Source organism: Corvus kubaryi, unplaced genomic scaffold, assembly GCF_017639235.1.
Source record: "Corvus kubaryi isolate FWS band 111438036 unplaced genomic scaffold, C.kubaryi_AGA036_p1.0 37354, whole genome shotgun sequence".
NCBI lineage: Eukaryota > Metazoa > Chordata > Aves > Passeriformes > Corvidae > Corvus > Corvus kubaryi.
In genome coordinates, this window is record NW_024581116.1 from 3,919,724 (window position 1) to 3,933,143 (window position 13,420).

The 13,420-nt window shown below is 42.9% G+C and overlaps 1 protein-coding gene across 6 annotated transcripts in view; it reads right to left on the minus strand.

Moving 5' to 3' along the window:
* The window catches only part of ADGRF5 (adhesion G protein-coupled receptor F5), a 48,357-nt gene that overhangs the window by 4,063 nt on the left and 30,874 nt on the right, over positions 1 to 13,420 (minus strand). For all 6 annotated transcript variants that reach the window (XM_042032831.1, XM_042032828.1, XM_042032833.1 and 3 more), the window contains 12 exons: positions 13,166 to 13,308; positions 12,099 to 12,305; positions 9,944 to 10,177; positions 8,414 to 8,578; positions 8,067 to 8,282; positions 7,590 to 7,808; positions 6,212 to 6,364; positions 4,790 to 4,986; positions 4,017 to 4,196; positions 1,222 to 2,589; positions 230 to 271; positions 72 to 131 (listed from right to left, as the gene is read on the minus strand). In XM_042032831.1, coding sequence (XP_041888765.1) covers positions 72 to 131; positions 230 to 271; positions 1,222 to 2,589; positions 4,017 to 4,196; positions 4,790 to 4,986; positions 6,212 to 6,364; positions 7,590 to 7,808; positions 8,067 to 8,282; positions 8,414 to 8,578; positions 9,944 to 10,177; positions 12,099 to 12,305; positions 13,166 to 13,308 — 3,184 coding nt within the window. The remainder of the gene's footprint in view (positions 1 to 71; positions 132 to 229; positions 272 to 1,221; positions 2,590 to 4,016; positions 4,197 to 4,789; positions 4,987 to 6,211; positions 6,365 to 7,589; positions 7,809 to 8,066; positions 8,283 to 8,413; positions 8,579 to 9,943; positions 10,178 to 12,098; positions 12,306 to 13,165; positions 13,309 to 13,420) is intronic.

The window sequence follows — 13,420 nt, forward strand, 5'->3', positions numbered from 1 at the left end:
TATAAAGTGCACTGGAGAACATTAGACTACTCAGTAGTAACTGAAATACATTCTTAGGTCAAGGTTCTAACCTTTGATTGCTGTGAACTCCATTTGGATGATGAATTCCTCTTCAACAGGGCTTCTTGTATCTATTTGTTTAAAAAATTAATCAATCAGTAAATACAGAAATTCTGTTCAAATTCCAACAATATTTTGACATAATGTAAGAAATAGTTTGAATCCTTACCTTCTTGTCCCAGAGAGTCCCAAACACCAAAATGAAAAATCCCTAGGAGACAGATAATTATATGCATTTTGATGATACCAACCTTTAATTGCAATATCTCATAATTATCTCAAACATTGTCCATGGTATTATTTAAACTCTGAACTTTTTGATAGAGGCCATTTTCACATATCACATAGTGGACTGTTGATTTGGCAGTTCTCCAGGCCTGGTTTATTTCAATTTCGTGTTTATGTGGTCTACAAAGTGACACAGTTTGGTAGCACTAAATGTACTTGGAAGAAGGAATGTTTGTGAATGGAAGACATGTCCTACCTATGCTCTCCAGGAAAACTAGCAGCTTCCAAGAAAAAGGCCAGTGAGTTTGGTTTGAGGAACACAGTTTTGATGTCATTCTTAACAATGGCAATTTGTAACAATTCTCTTTAAAGAGAGAGAGTACACATAACTGTTTTGTCCTTAAGAAATCTCCTTGTATTGGGATCGTTCTGGCCACCTAAATAAGTTGTAAAAGTCATACTGACTGAAAACGCTCAATAGTGTGTATTTTTGTCAGTTCCTGCCTTTATCATTAGTACTGCTCAGCTGATCCTGGTGACTTTCATGTTGTTTATACTTGAACCCACAAAAGCATAACACAGTGCCTCCAGGTGCACTATGAATGAGAACTGGGATGCTCAAGTTTGCCTACCTGAACATAACAGAACTGTTTTCCTGGTATTCGGCAATGAAGTTGATCCCAAAACTACTGACAAAGTAGGGAGTTCTCTTTAGGCCAGCTTTATCTATAAGGCACATCTGTTAAGGCAGTTGAGAATATGAAATACTGCTGAACTCCTGGAATGGGTTTCCCAAAGAGCCCTTTTGGAATAAGGATATGTAAAGCAAATCTGAACTTTCCCCTGCTGTTTTTATGCCCTGCCAAGCACAGCACTGCAATAATGTTTCTATGTTAAATCATAACAGAGGAAATAAAACTATGTGTAACTCACCTGGAAAGTGTTGAGCAGAGCAAAGACGATGTGGAAAGCTCGATGACTGTTTTTGATGATGGTGGCAAGGCCAAAACCCCATGTGAGGCCTAACAGTGGTGTCAGGATAGCCACACTTTTGCCAATTTGAAACAGAGATTTCCTCTCCTGCCCACTTGACCTATCCCCAATAGTTGGCCTCAGTATTTTTATTATAACAACTGCAGCGATGAACAAGTTCATGGCCACAATGATTAAGGCAGGTATGACAAAGGCCAGGAGAGCTTTGCTGTCCTTCCAGTTGAGCCAGCAGACATCCTTTCTCGTGTAATTGTTCTTTGGCAGGGTGACAGCAATGGTGGTGACTGCAATGACAAAGGGGCACACGTATCCCAGGCAGAATGCCACCGCCTTCTGAGCAGTCTTACTCGTGTTGTGTAAGATGAACACCAGTCTGTAGAAAAGGATGAGGCCCAGGCTCAGCATCCAGAAAAAGACACACAGGTAGAAAAAATGGATGAAGAAGGTGGCCATGATACAGATGTCTCTGCTCCTCTGCTGGTTTTGATCAATGGAGGCAGTGACAATGAACCAAACGTCAGCAATCAGCAGGGATGTAGCAATGTTGAGAATACAGACGTGGCGCATGTAGGAGGTTGTGTTGTTTGTCACGTACTTCCAGACCAAGGATTCAATTATAATGCAGACCACCAAGCTCACAATTGAAATGGCCAGGCCAACATAGGAAATATAAGCTTCAAAGCTTACCTCGGAGGATCTGTCAGGAGACATCAGGATGGAGAATGATGTCAAGTGATTGCACGAGCAAATGACATAATTTCCTGACTCTGTGGTTGTGCAGCCACTAGTATCCCAGTCCCCCCTGTGATTGTTGAGTGTGAAGTTCCAAAAGACACACTTAGGCATCTTTAGAGACAAGTTTTTCTTTGCAAATGTCATATTAACATCGAACTTCTGGCTTCTGTTGTTGCTCAAAGTTGTTGTTATCAATAAACCGTTCATATATTCGAACCTATTCTGAGGCAAAATACATCCAAGTTTTGAGTACATCACACTGACAATTGTTGAATTTTGGGTTAGAGTCTGGATTTCAGTGCCACTGATAAGCACGTTGACTGTGAGGTTTTCTGCACTGCGGAAGTCCTTGTTATAATCTGTGTTGTTATTTTCCTTGACAACTGTCCCTTGGAGCTGAATGGTGTTTGCAGAGACAGAAGGAATGGTGTTATTAACTGGTTGGAGGCGCCGGGAAAAATTTTCTACTGACTGCAGTAACAAAGAACTTTGTTGTGTGTTCTCTTTGCTCAGGTTTTTCCAAGCTTCAGTTGTGGAATCATTAACAACTAAGTCCACTGTGGATAGGAAATTCTGGAACAACAACAGAATAATGCAGTTACTGAAACCCCATACAATTAATTGTTGTTTCTGATGGTAATTTATGCATGGTCCTAAAAGTGCCTTTTGAAAAAGCCTAGTATTTTCATATTTTGCTCAATCCATGTGAAGTCTTCTGTTGTTAACCCTCTGCATACTCTGTTTGCAAGTTAAGGTTTCCAAAAGCAGAGCTGTGTGACTATTTTTTTACACATTATTTAGTATTTTTGCATCTCCAGCTTTCTTTCCATTCTTTCTCAGCATTCGTGCTGTCTTTGATTTCTTGGTGTCTCATGTAGGGCTCTCTATCTAAAATTACCAAGCCTTTTTGCACTTTTCTGTTTAGAAGAGCAGTGTGTTTCCTCTGGACCTCACAATCAAGGTTTCCAATTATTTCTAAGGTTTCTTTTGTTACTCATTTGTTGTTACAACCAATGTATTTTCCTTGCTTGATCATGGTTCCTGAAATTTACTCTTCCTATTTCTATTTCAACCTTTTTTTTCTATTCCTACTTCTACTCATGGAATCATAGAATCACAGAATGGTTTTGACACTTAAAGGTCATCCAATCCAACCTCCCTTCCAGGGCAGGGACATCCAGCTTGATCCTGGACACTTCCAGGGCTTGGGGCATCCACAGCTTCTCTGGTAAATCTATTCCAGTGCCTCACTACCCTCACAGTAAACAATTTATTCCTAATACATAATCTAAACCTACCCTCTTTCAGTTTAAACCATCATCCCTTGTCCTGTCACTACAGGGCCTGATAAAAAATCTTCTTATAAGCCCCTTTTAAGTATTGAAAAGCAGCAATAAGGTCTTCCCCAAGCCTTCTCTTCTCAAGGCTGGACAACCCCAACTGTCTCAGCCTCTCCTCATAGTGGACCTGCTCCAGCCCTCTGATCATTTCTGTGGCCCTCCTTTGGACCCATTCCAGCATGTCCACATCTTTCTTGCCCTGGGAACCCCAGAGCTGGATGCGGTGCTCCAGGTGGAATCTCACCAGAGCAGAGTAGAGGGACAGAATCACCTCCCTCAACCTGCTGGTCACACTCCTTGTTAAGCAGCCTAGGACATGGTTGGGTATCTGGGCTGCAAGAGCACATTGCTGGCTCATGTCCAGTTTTTCATCCGTCATTCCTTGTCCTCTCCTGTCTGAGAATGCATGTGTTCCTAGAATATTTCTAGTTGCTAAGCTTACAGCAGCTTCTCTTTCATGCATAGGCTCCTTGTCCTCATAATTTTGAGTTTTCATAAACTCCTCTGTATCTTTGCTGTCACTTTATCTCATTCCCTTAACACTTTCCTGATCCTGATCCTAAGTAAGTGTGAAACTTCTTCAGGGAGAACATCATCCCCTGTGACAAAAGGGGCCAAAGGGCTTGGTAGGTGTAGATAAGACTTAAAATAGAACTTTACCTGAATAGTGAGCTCCTCTGCCTCTGCTGGGATAGAGGAGATCATATCCAGGATGGTAACGATGGCGCCTAGGTTTGCTGAAGAATTGCTTATCGTGGTTAGCTCCTTTCCTGTCTGTTCCTTGAGCTGTGCAAGGTAGGAAGGTAGTTGTGCTTTTGCCTCAGGGCTGTTGACCAAGGACTGGAACAGAAGATAACAGCACATCACATGTGTGAAATTCTCTAACCTCACTGAGAGAAAGGTGACTCTGAATGGTTTGTGGGTGGGAAGAGAACTGTGGGGGGATACTAAGGCTGAAAACCAAGGCCTGGCACCCATCTGTCAAATGTAGTGGCCAGCGGGGTGGGCACTGTAGGAAGGGTCTGGGGATGAGGTTGGGCAGTGGCCTGGAGCTGTTCCTATGGCCTCACTGTTGGTGTGCTCTGTAACATGCTCTGGGCTTGTGCCTGAGCACAGCTCAGGGAATGCTCCAGGCCAGCAATTGCTCCTTATGGATGCCATGGACAAGGTCACCTTGCCTGGGAGACAAAGCATTCATGTGTATGGACATTATCCATGCAGTGCCTCAGGCCCTCTGGGCCCCAGGAGGGGACCTTGGCTCTTTCACTGGCTGATGTAGATAGAGCCAAACATTCTTCATACCTTTTAAAAGAAACTTTTTAATGCTTCATATGTTTTACATTATGATAAGCAAAAATCATGCAACCAACATTTTTGCTCCATCTTCCCCCCCACCTCCCCAGCCCAACCTCTAAAAAACCCATCAGTGTTACCTCAGCACTGCTCAGCAGGTCATTTATTGGTCCAGACAGGCAGTCATTCCTCACAACCCTCCATGAGCTATTGATGCACTGGTAAGTTGTATTGCCTCTGGTAAAACCTTTTGGATTTTTTACATCGCAGCATGGCTTTATTAATGTGGCCCTTTCTGTTCCAGTGCCCAATCTGTCTGAGCAGGAAACTTTCTTACCTGTACAGAGAGGAGACAGAGGTAGAAAATAAGAAGAAGGGAGATGAATAAATTGCCCCCAGAAAACTTGGGACCTGTTCAAAGATCTTTAAATTAGGATTTCAGCTTGCTGTCTTCATTAATTATGACCTTTCAGGATGTCTCACATTCCCAATTTTTATGAATCAGGAAATTAAAAAGGAAATCTAATAAAGCTTTGGTTTTTGAGTACTGAATCAAATCAACAAACCAGTACCCAAAGATTTAGATTTATCTGTCAGATTACAGGGTTAGACAGATCTGGAGTGGGATTATATTGACCATTAAGTGAACAATAATTCCTACAAAGTTTATTCTGCTAAGGTACTCAACACTGCTGTAGCACTAACAGGAAATTCATTAAGACCTTGCTAGTGAGGCCTCAACACATTTTTGATGAACAGTGAGTGTTGCTAATTGTCTTTGATTGGCTTAGTCATATCAGTAAGTATCTTCTGATTAAAGTGATTAAAGTAATTAATATGCAGACACTGCATATTTATTGCCTAAGAGAGTGAAATCTGGCAGATACACTGATTCAGCTGTAGGCACCACTGCTGTGGAAAAACCAGAATTTCTGCATTAGGGGGATGTTCAACATTTCTTCCTTTCCAATTTAGAAAAAAAAGAGTTGAAATATCCAAAGTCTTGTCAGAACTAAATATCAAAGCTGGATTTAGCAATGCTGAATTCTAATTACCAAACATTCCCTGCGGAGCTGACTGGAAGCTGCCCTGGTCTCTGCAGCACCTCACCTTGCCCTTCTTGTGTTCAAAGAGGAAATGCTCTCTCACAGCTGCCCTCCTGAGCCAGATTACTTCTTCCTGAGGCACCACAATCTTTGATCCTTGCTAAATTGTTGCAAGCTGGGAGCTGCATGACCACATTTCAACACAGGGGAGGAAGCTCGGTGGTGCGAAATAGGAACAGTAGATGACTAAAATATTGCTGCTTTGGAACATACTGGGACCACTCTCAAATACAGCAAAGACAAAGCATCTTGTCTATTTTTTTTTTTTTTAATTACATCAAAACTGATATTTTCCTCTGTGTGTAAAAATTTCCCGTCAGAAAAGGAGACAAAAGTTCTTGGATAACAAAAGCTGTTCCTGTTAGATGTCACTGGTGATGAATTTGTGGCACCAGATTTAACAAAGATATTGGTATGTCCTATAGAACAGCTATAAACAGTTACTTTTTTTCTTACCAGGTATCAAGTGTAGTCTCATATGTTCACTGTCGACTCCCTGTCCGATGTGGTTGATAAACTTGCAATATGCCACAACCTCTTTCTCCTTCTTACATTCTTTTTCCGTGTGATTGTACATGTAGCAAAACAAATTGTCTTTTTTCCTTTTCTCTGTATGGATGGATTGAGACAGGTTAACACAGATTTGGGGTCAGTCTACTAAAACCAGCAGAAAACATCAGCAAAGCTTTTGTTTCTGTGGGTACTAGAAAAAAAAAACAAAACACTTTCCTTTGTGAAGAAGCTCTCTCTCTGTATGCTGATCTCTGTGTCTTATTCTCCCCATAATAAATCTAGCAGCTGCTGCATGACCAATACCTTTTCATTTACTGGTGTATGAGCAAATCCTCCCCAAACCCTCTTAACTGTGCAGGAACTGAAATTTGCTTTGAAAATAGTTTTTGAGAATACTCTTCCTGCTTTTACCACAGGTGTTTCATTTAGGCTGAGATACTGTTTTGCTGTGTTTATATGGTTGTTTTGAACTCAGGATCTGTGCACCCCTCCCACTGCTTTTCAGAATGCCTGTGCTTGAGGGTGGGTCTCCAGCTGAAGTCTCTTGCAACAGCATCCTTGCCTTTTTCTTAGCTACTGAAGGACTCCTCAATCTCCACCTGCTTTACTCCTCAGCCTGTTGTTTTTGCACTCCTGAATGTTTCCTGAGTTATTTTTTGTAGATCATATTTGCTTTTTTCCCAAATTATCTGTTTTGTTACTCACTTGAAAATTTCTAGTATATAAAAAACAACTCACTTGGAAACTTACAGTATATAAAAATGTATCATGGAAGTTGCAGAATTGCCCTAAATTTGAAGGCATAGAAGCTTAGGCTTTTGTGCTGTTAAAGACATGCCCGCTGTATCCTCGAAGAAAATTGAATAGTTTTTTGAATTGCATTCTTAGTGGGTAACTCAACATTTTTCATGACTTAGTAGATTTTCTTAGGTAATGTTTTTTTTCAGTATTCATTTTAAAAAGTGGCAGAATGGAAGATTAAAGCAAATAAAAGGAGTTCAGCAATTTCCAGTCTGAAGAAGGGTCAGGATGCCCACTTCTCCCTGCCTGGCAAGTCAAACCAAACATTGACTTTACCTATTATGTGTTTATCACTACAGCAGTGACTTCAGTAGTAACCCTAGCCATGTTCCCCAGGCATGCTAACCATCCAAGAAAAAGTCCATTTTCCTTTTTTTGCACCCTCAGAAGTACTTCAGGGTTGTCATGAAAGCACTAAGTATGACTTGTTTACACAGACCTGACTGAAAACAAAAAAACCCAGATACTGGGCTGTGACATAGAGCGAAACTAATGATTCTGCAAGTTTATTGTGTCTTACCAACTTGAAACTCATTTTGTTGAACCACAAATGTAACCCTGTAGTCTCTCACGGTCTTTGCACTTATGCAGCACTCGAGGGCGTGTGGCACTTCGCACTGTATCGATGTTGTAATGGGGTCTATCAGGATGTTCTGCTTCAGGGGCAAGGAAATCACCTCAATGGTCACATTGGCAGAACTCTCCAGGTTTTTCTGGGAGAATGTGCAGATGTAGGTGCCTAAAAGAAGTGATACAAAACCATGTCTCAGTCGACAGAAGTGCTCCTCAGCTTTTGTATGGTCATGAATGCTGAACAAGTACAGTGCTGCTGGCAACATCAAGCCTTGCTGTCCTCCAACACTTGTACTTTTAACTGTGGGGGTTTTTTGTTTACTGTGGCCAGGCTTCACAGTGATTTGCAGGGCTAGGGATGCTGTAAATGATCTGGTACAGAGATTTCATTGCCTTTGTATCCAATGAGACCATACTCACTCACCTCTCCAGTCCTGCGTGGCAGACTTCACTGTGAGCACAGACGTGGCTGGAAATTTGTTTTTGACACACATATCACAGTCTACTGTTTTTGTGCCATCTCCAGACTGGATTTTCCAACTGATGCTGTCATAATTGCTCACATCACTTTCACATGTTACATTGAACGCGTATCCCTCGGAAACTGTGGAGTTTGTGCTTGAAGATATTGTTATGTGGGCTGAGACAATACAGGACAGAAGTCACATTAGTGAGAATCACTTTTAATCATTTTCCTGCAAATTCTGTGTGCCACAGAGGCCATCTATGCATTAAAGAGCTGGTGGTCTGTCACAAGTCCCTGCCCCTCACCTTTCCGTAGGTACGTGACTCCAATGCTTCGAGTGCGCCTGGCTCCATGTCCAGTCTCCAGCTCACACGTGTATGTGGTCACTGCACCTGACTTCTCAGGTGGGCACAGTGACTCATTGATGTTCAACTGGTATCCAGTGCAGTTTCCACTCAAGATGGATTCCCCTAGAGAGAAATAAGCATTCTTTGAAGGGCTATGATGTCCAAAAATTCTTCTGGAAAGCAAAAGCAATTACTCCAGCTATGGAAACCCTTGTGTGTTTGTATGTAATTGACAGCATGGCACTTTTAACTTGTCATTGCTGAAGTTCCTGCACATCTTTTACTCTGGCAACACTCACAGAATGGCAACACTCAGCACTGTGCTGAGATTTCTTCTGCCAAAACCAGTCAGAAAGCAACAACATTGCTTGGAAACCTCAGGGTCAACCAAAATGAAGAGTATTCTGGTTAAGCCTAACCTCATTATCTGTGATACTTAGGGGGAGTAAAGGTAAGTAAAACATAAGTAAACACTGCAGATTTTAATGTTGTCAAATTCTGAAATAAAAATGTGGAGGTACTTGACAGTCATTCAACTTAAAATCTGAAGAGTGCTGGTTTAGCTGTGAGCACTAAAGCTGTCCCATGCTGCAGCTGACAGAGCAGCTGATAGGAGAGCAGAGCAGATTTCCTGGGGGAAAGCCTGGCCACAGGGAATCAGGGGTAAAGCAGCCCATTGCAGTAGGCCAGGATCCCCTCACCCTTCAAGCACTGCTGCACTCTGGCAGCTGTTCTCTGTGGAAGTGACTCCCTGCATGAGCTTTGAAGATTTTAGCTCATTTCGCAGTCCTGCTTTCTGCTAAACTTAATTTACAGCAAATAGTTAACAATAAACAGTTACTTCATACTCATAAAATATTAAGAGAGCAATAGACCGCTTAGGGTGATGGTTCATAGACGTTTATGAGCATTTCTGGTCATGTTACTTTGTAGCTCTTTGTAGCACATTTACTTGGTGTTTTATTAACCTTTTATTGGAAAACTTTTTGGGATGCCTCTGACTCAGCTGGTATGTGATGTATCACAGCTACAGGTGGAGAGGGAAACAGTGCTCATATTTAGCTGTACAGCAGCTGTTTCACAGTGCAGCACTTGCACCTCTTGACTGCCAAATCTCACTATGTGGTACATGAAAGATCTTTGTACCTCAAGGGTGCTTCTGGAGATAGCAGTAGAGACTGATGCACTCATCCTTGCTCTCAAAATTACACTATGAAGAAATAAGCTTTTTGGAAGAAGCTGGTGTGCTGCTGGTCCAGGCAGCTGTTTCCATCCAGGATAGCACAGTTTAAGGCATCAGTGTATGGAGACACCTGAAACCCCACTGGCACCTACACAAGACATACAGAATCTGTCCCTCCTCCTGCCACTCACACCTGTGGAGCATACCCTGTATTCATCCCAGGACTCTGGGGCAGCCACGTAGGAGAAGACCTCTGAGCAATGAACAAACCTAGCAAGTGAAAGACAACCTTTTATTAATCTTACCTGTAATGTTGATTGTTCCATTTACTTTCCAGGAAACCTTAAGTGATTTTAAGTGTCTGTCAATGCAACAGGACAGCAGAAGACCCTTAGTTTGCACTTCAGGACTGTTACATGTGACATCAATATCCTCGAAGTTTGGAGTGACATGTAGCGGAAAGACAGACACTGTTTCTTTGGCGGTGTGTATCTCTGTGTGAAATGGACTGCTCAGTATGAAAATGCACCTGTAGGAACCTGTAAAGCATAAACAGCAGTTTTTGCTGAGTTTGCCTCCATATTTAGATTTAGGAGCTACTTCCACATCTAGTTTTCACATGTCCCTGCTCTGCAGTGGCTCTGCTACTTGCTGATCAGTATGTACCCTCAGATCACCTCAAGAATGCTTTCTGCAGACTCCTGGTGCCAAATGTATCCAGATAACGATTCAGTGTTGATGGGTACTTGAGATCAGTGTTCTCAGACTGAAATACTTCAGATCTGGCTGAATAGGTGTGCTTTTGGGATCTGTATACTGCCCATAGTTCTTCTGGCAGCAGTATGTCATGGTAAGAATGTAGACTGACCGTGCAAAAGGTACCTACACAGAAGGGGTGACAGAGAGGTGCTCAGGGTGGACTCCACCAGAACTGGCTTTGGAGTGTAGGCTCTCAAGCTGTTCAGAAAGTATTGCCAAAGAGAGCAGGGTATTTATTACAGAATCACAGATTATGCTGAGATGGAAGGGACCTATCAGGATCATTGAGCCCAACTCTTAGCCCTGCACAGGACACCCCAAGAGCCACACCATGTGCCTGGGAGCATTGTCCAAACGCTTCTTGAACTCTGTCAGGCTTGGTGCTGCCCTGGGGAGCCTGTTCCAGCACCCAACCACCCTCTGGGTGAAAAACCTTTTCCTGATATCCAAACTAAACCTCCCCCGACTCAGCTTCATGCCACCTCCTTGAGTCTTGTCCCTGGTCACCAGGGAGAACAGATCTGTACCTGCCCCTCTGCTCCCCCTCATGAGGAAGTTGAAGACCACAGTGAGGTCTCCTCTCAGTCTCCTTGAGGCTGAACAGAACAAGTGACCTCAGCTGCTTCTCATATGGCTTCCCCTCCAGACCCGTCACCATCCTTGTGTCCTCCTTTGGACACTGCCCAATAGCTTAATGCCTTTTTTGTATTTTGGTGCCCAAAACTGCCCCCAGGACTTGAAGTGAGGCCTCCACAGCCCAGAGCAGAGTGGGACAAACCCCTCCCTTGTCCAGCTGGAGATGTTGTGCCTGATGTCCCCCAGGACACAGATGTCTCTCCAGGGCACTGCTGATTCATATTCAACGGGCCATCAACCAGGTCACACAGGTCCCTTTCTCTTTATCAGCCACTCTCTCAGGCACGGGTCCCCTTAGATGCAGCCAGGCTTGATTTTGAGATTGGCAATCAGAGCTCCAAACTTCCTAGATATTTTAAGTATGTGGGTTTCCCTTCCCCACTGGGATAGCCAAGTGAGCAGACCACTTACATAGAGTGGACAAACCAAGGCTCAGGGCATCCTTAGTCCAAAGAATTTTGGACCCATGATTCCTACCTTGCATATGTGTGCCCAAATACTTAATCACAGGCTACCCATTTTGAAGCTGAATGTAGAACCCATGGTCCAAAGAGAAGAACTGAGTGGGAGCTCGAGTCCAAGCTCGGATAATACATAATAATAATTCCCCTGATAGCTCCTCCCAGAAAAATGCTGCCAGTTTACCTGTTTCTGATTTTCAAAAATCCCTAAACATGCAAAATTGTAACTCTGAGCTCTGACTAGTTAGAGCATGTGTGTGAAGGGCACAAGGATGTTAAGGGCAAATTCAGCTACAGCCTCCAGTTACCACACCAAAAGGGTGGAAAGGCCTCACAGCCATTCAGACACCAGCATCTCCCCTGACATGACAGTGAAGCCTGGCACTTAGACCAGTCACGTACAATCATTTCAGTCAGTTCACATCTTACTGGCAGTGTCAGTCAGTATGTAGTTCATTAATGAAAACAACAGGAAAATTACAAAGGGCAGTGTAATTTTCACATTTCCTCTAGGAAAATGCAGCCACTGCATTCATCTTTGCATTTCATAGAACTAGCCACACTATAGATTTACATCTGCTGTTTTAACAATGGAAAATCATACCAGAATCCTTCATCGTAACGTTGGTAATTTTAAGAATCGATCTTCTGGTTGCTAAAACTGTCTCTATTGAGTACCGGGAGCTGGTTGAGATGGGCTGATCAGAGTGATACCAGGTCGCATTGGCAAATGTTGAGTTTATCTCACAGGTCAGTGTTACTGTGTCCCCTTCAAAAATGTTCGAGGGTTTCACGGTGAACTTTGTCTGATCTGGGAAGACAGAGAGCAACATTCTGCATTAGTGTCACTTCAGCTCACATCTTTATGGTCTCTTTCCTCTTATAGGGGTCCCAGGTGCTTCACAACTAACATGCACCCAGCATCAGTTACAGGACACCACCTCTGATACACGCCATGGGATTTTCCCTCAACATATTCTTTTAGTATCTTCTCAGCTAAAGATTCCAGAACGTTTTATGCAGAGAGCTAGAAATATTATTATCACCACGACTACTTTCTAATTGGATAAACTGGGAGGAGAGGAAACCAGGTTGAAGTAATCCTCTGAGACAGACAGTACAGCACTCAGTGCACTGAGAGCACAGCACCTCCAGGGCACTTGATCAGGCAACTGAATTGTAACACACTGTCCAGCAGCAGCATGGAAAATGTGCTGGGGAAACCAAAGGGAATGTGTTGTAATGTAAACTGCAAGAGTTTTATGTTTTGCTTTAAAGAGTAGGAAGTGCTGGCAGCCTGACATTCTTAGAGCTGTCTCAGTTCTGGAGATGAATTAAGGGTGTTCAATATCTCTTCTCTGGACAGACCACATCAGGGATCATTTAGAATGTTTAGGCTGGAAAAGACAGACCCCTGAGATCACCAAGTCCAACCAATGACTGATCAGTGGAGTAGCTGGAAGGCTTTGGGTTTTCATGGGAGATATGCATGCATGGTCCTCTCATGAAGGTGCTAAGCTTTGGAGACACAGAATAAAATGAAACAGCTAAGAAATAAGTGTTTCTTGAAAGTCCAATACAAAATCATCAACAACATACGGCAGCTACATGATTCAGGCTAAAAATACTAAAGTAAAGTTTGAAGGTAAATACTGAGAACTTTAAACTTACTAGTTATTACTCTTGTGAAGGTAGATGGGTTTAGCTGGTACGATGAATCCAGAAACTGTGGTACAGCTCTGTTGGAATCTCCAACCTGAGTGAAGCTTGCTGCTCCTGTTCTTACTACATAGTTCACAAAAACACTTCCAGGGCTAAATGGATACAAGAATGAGAGAAGCACCAGAATTAGATGTCCTTGTTTATGGTGGTGACCCATCTTGCATGGCTGGGAAGGCCTCACGCCCTGTGGAGGCACCTCTCAGG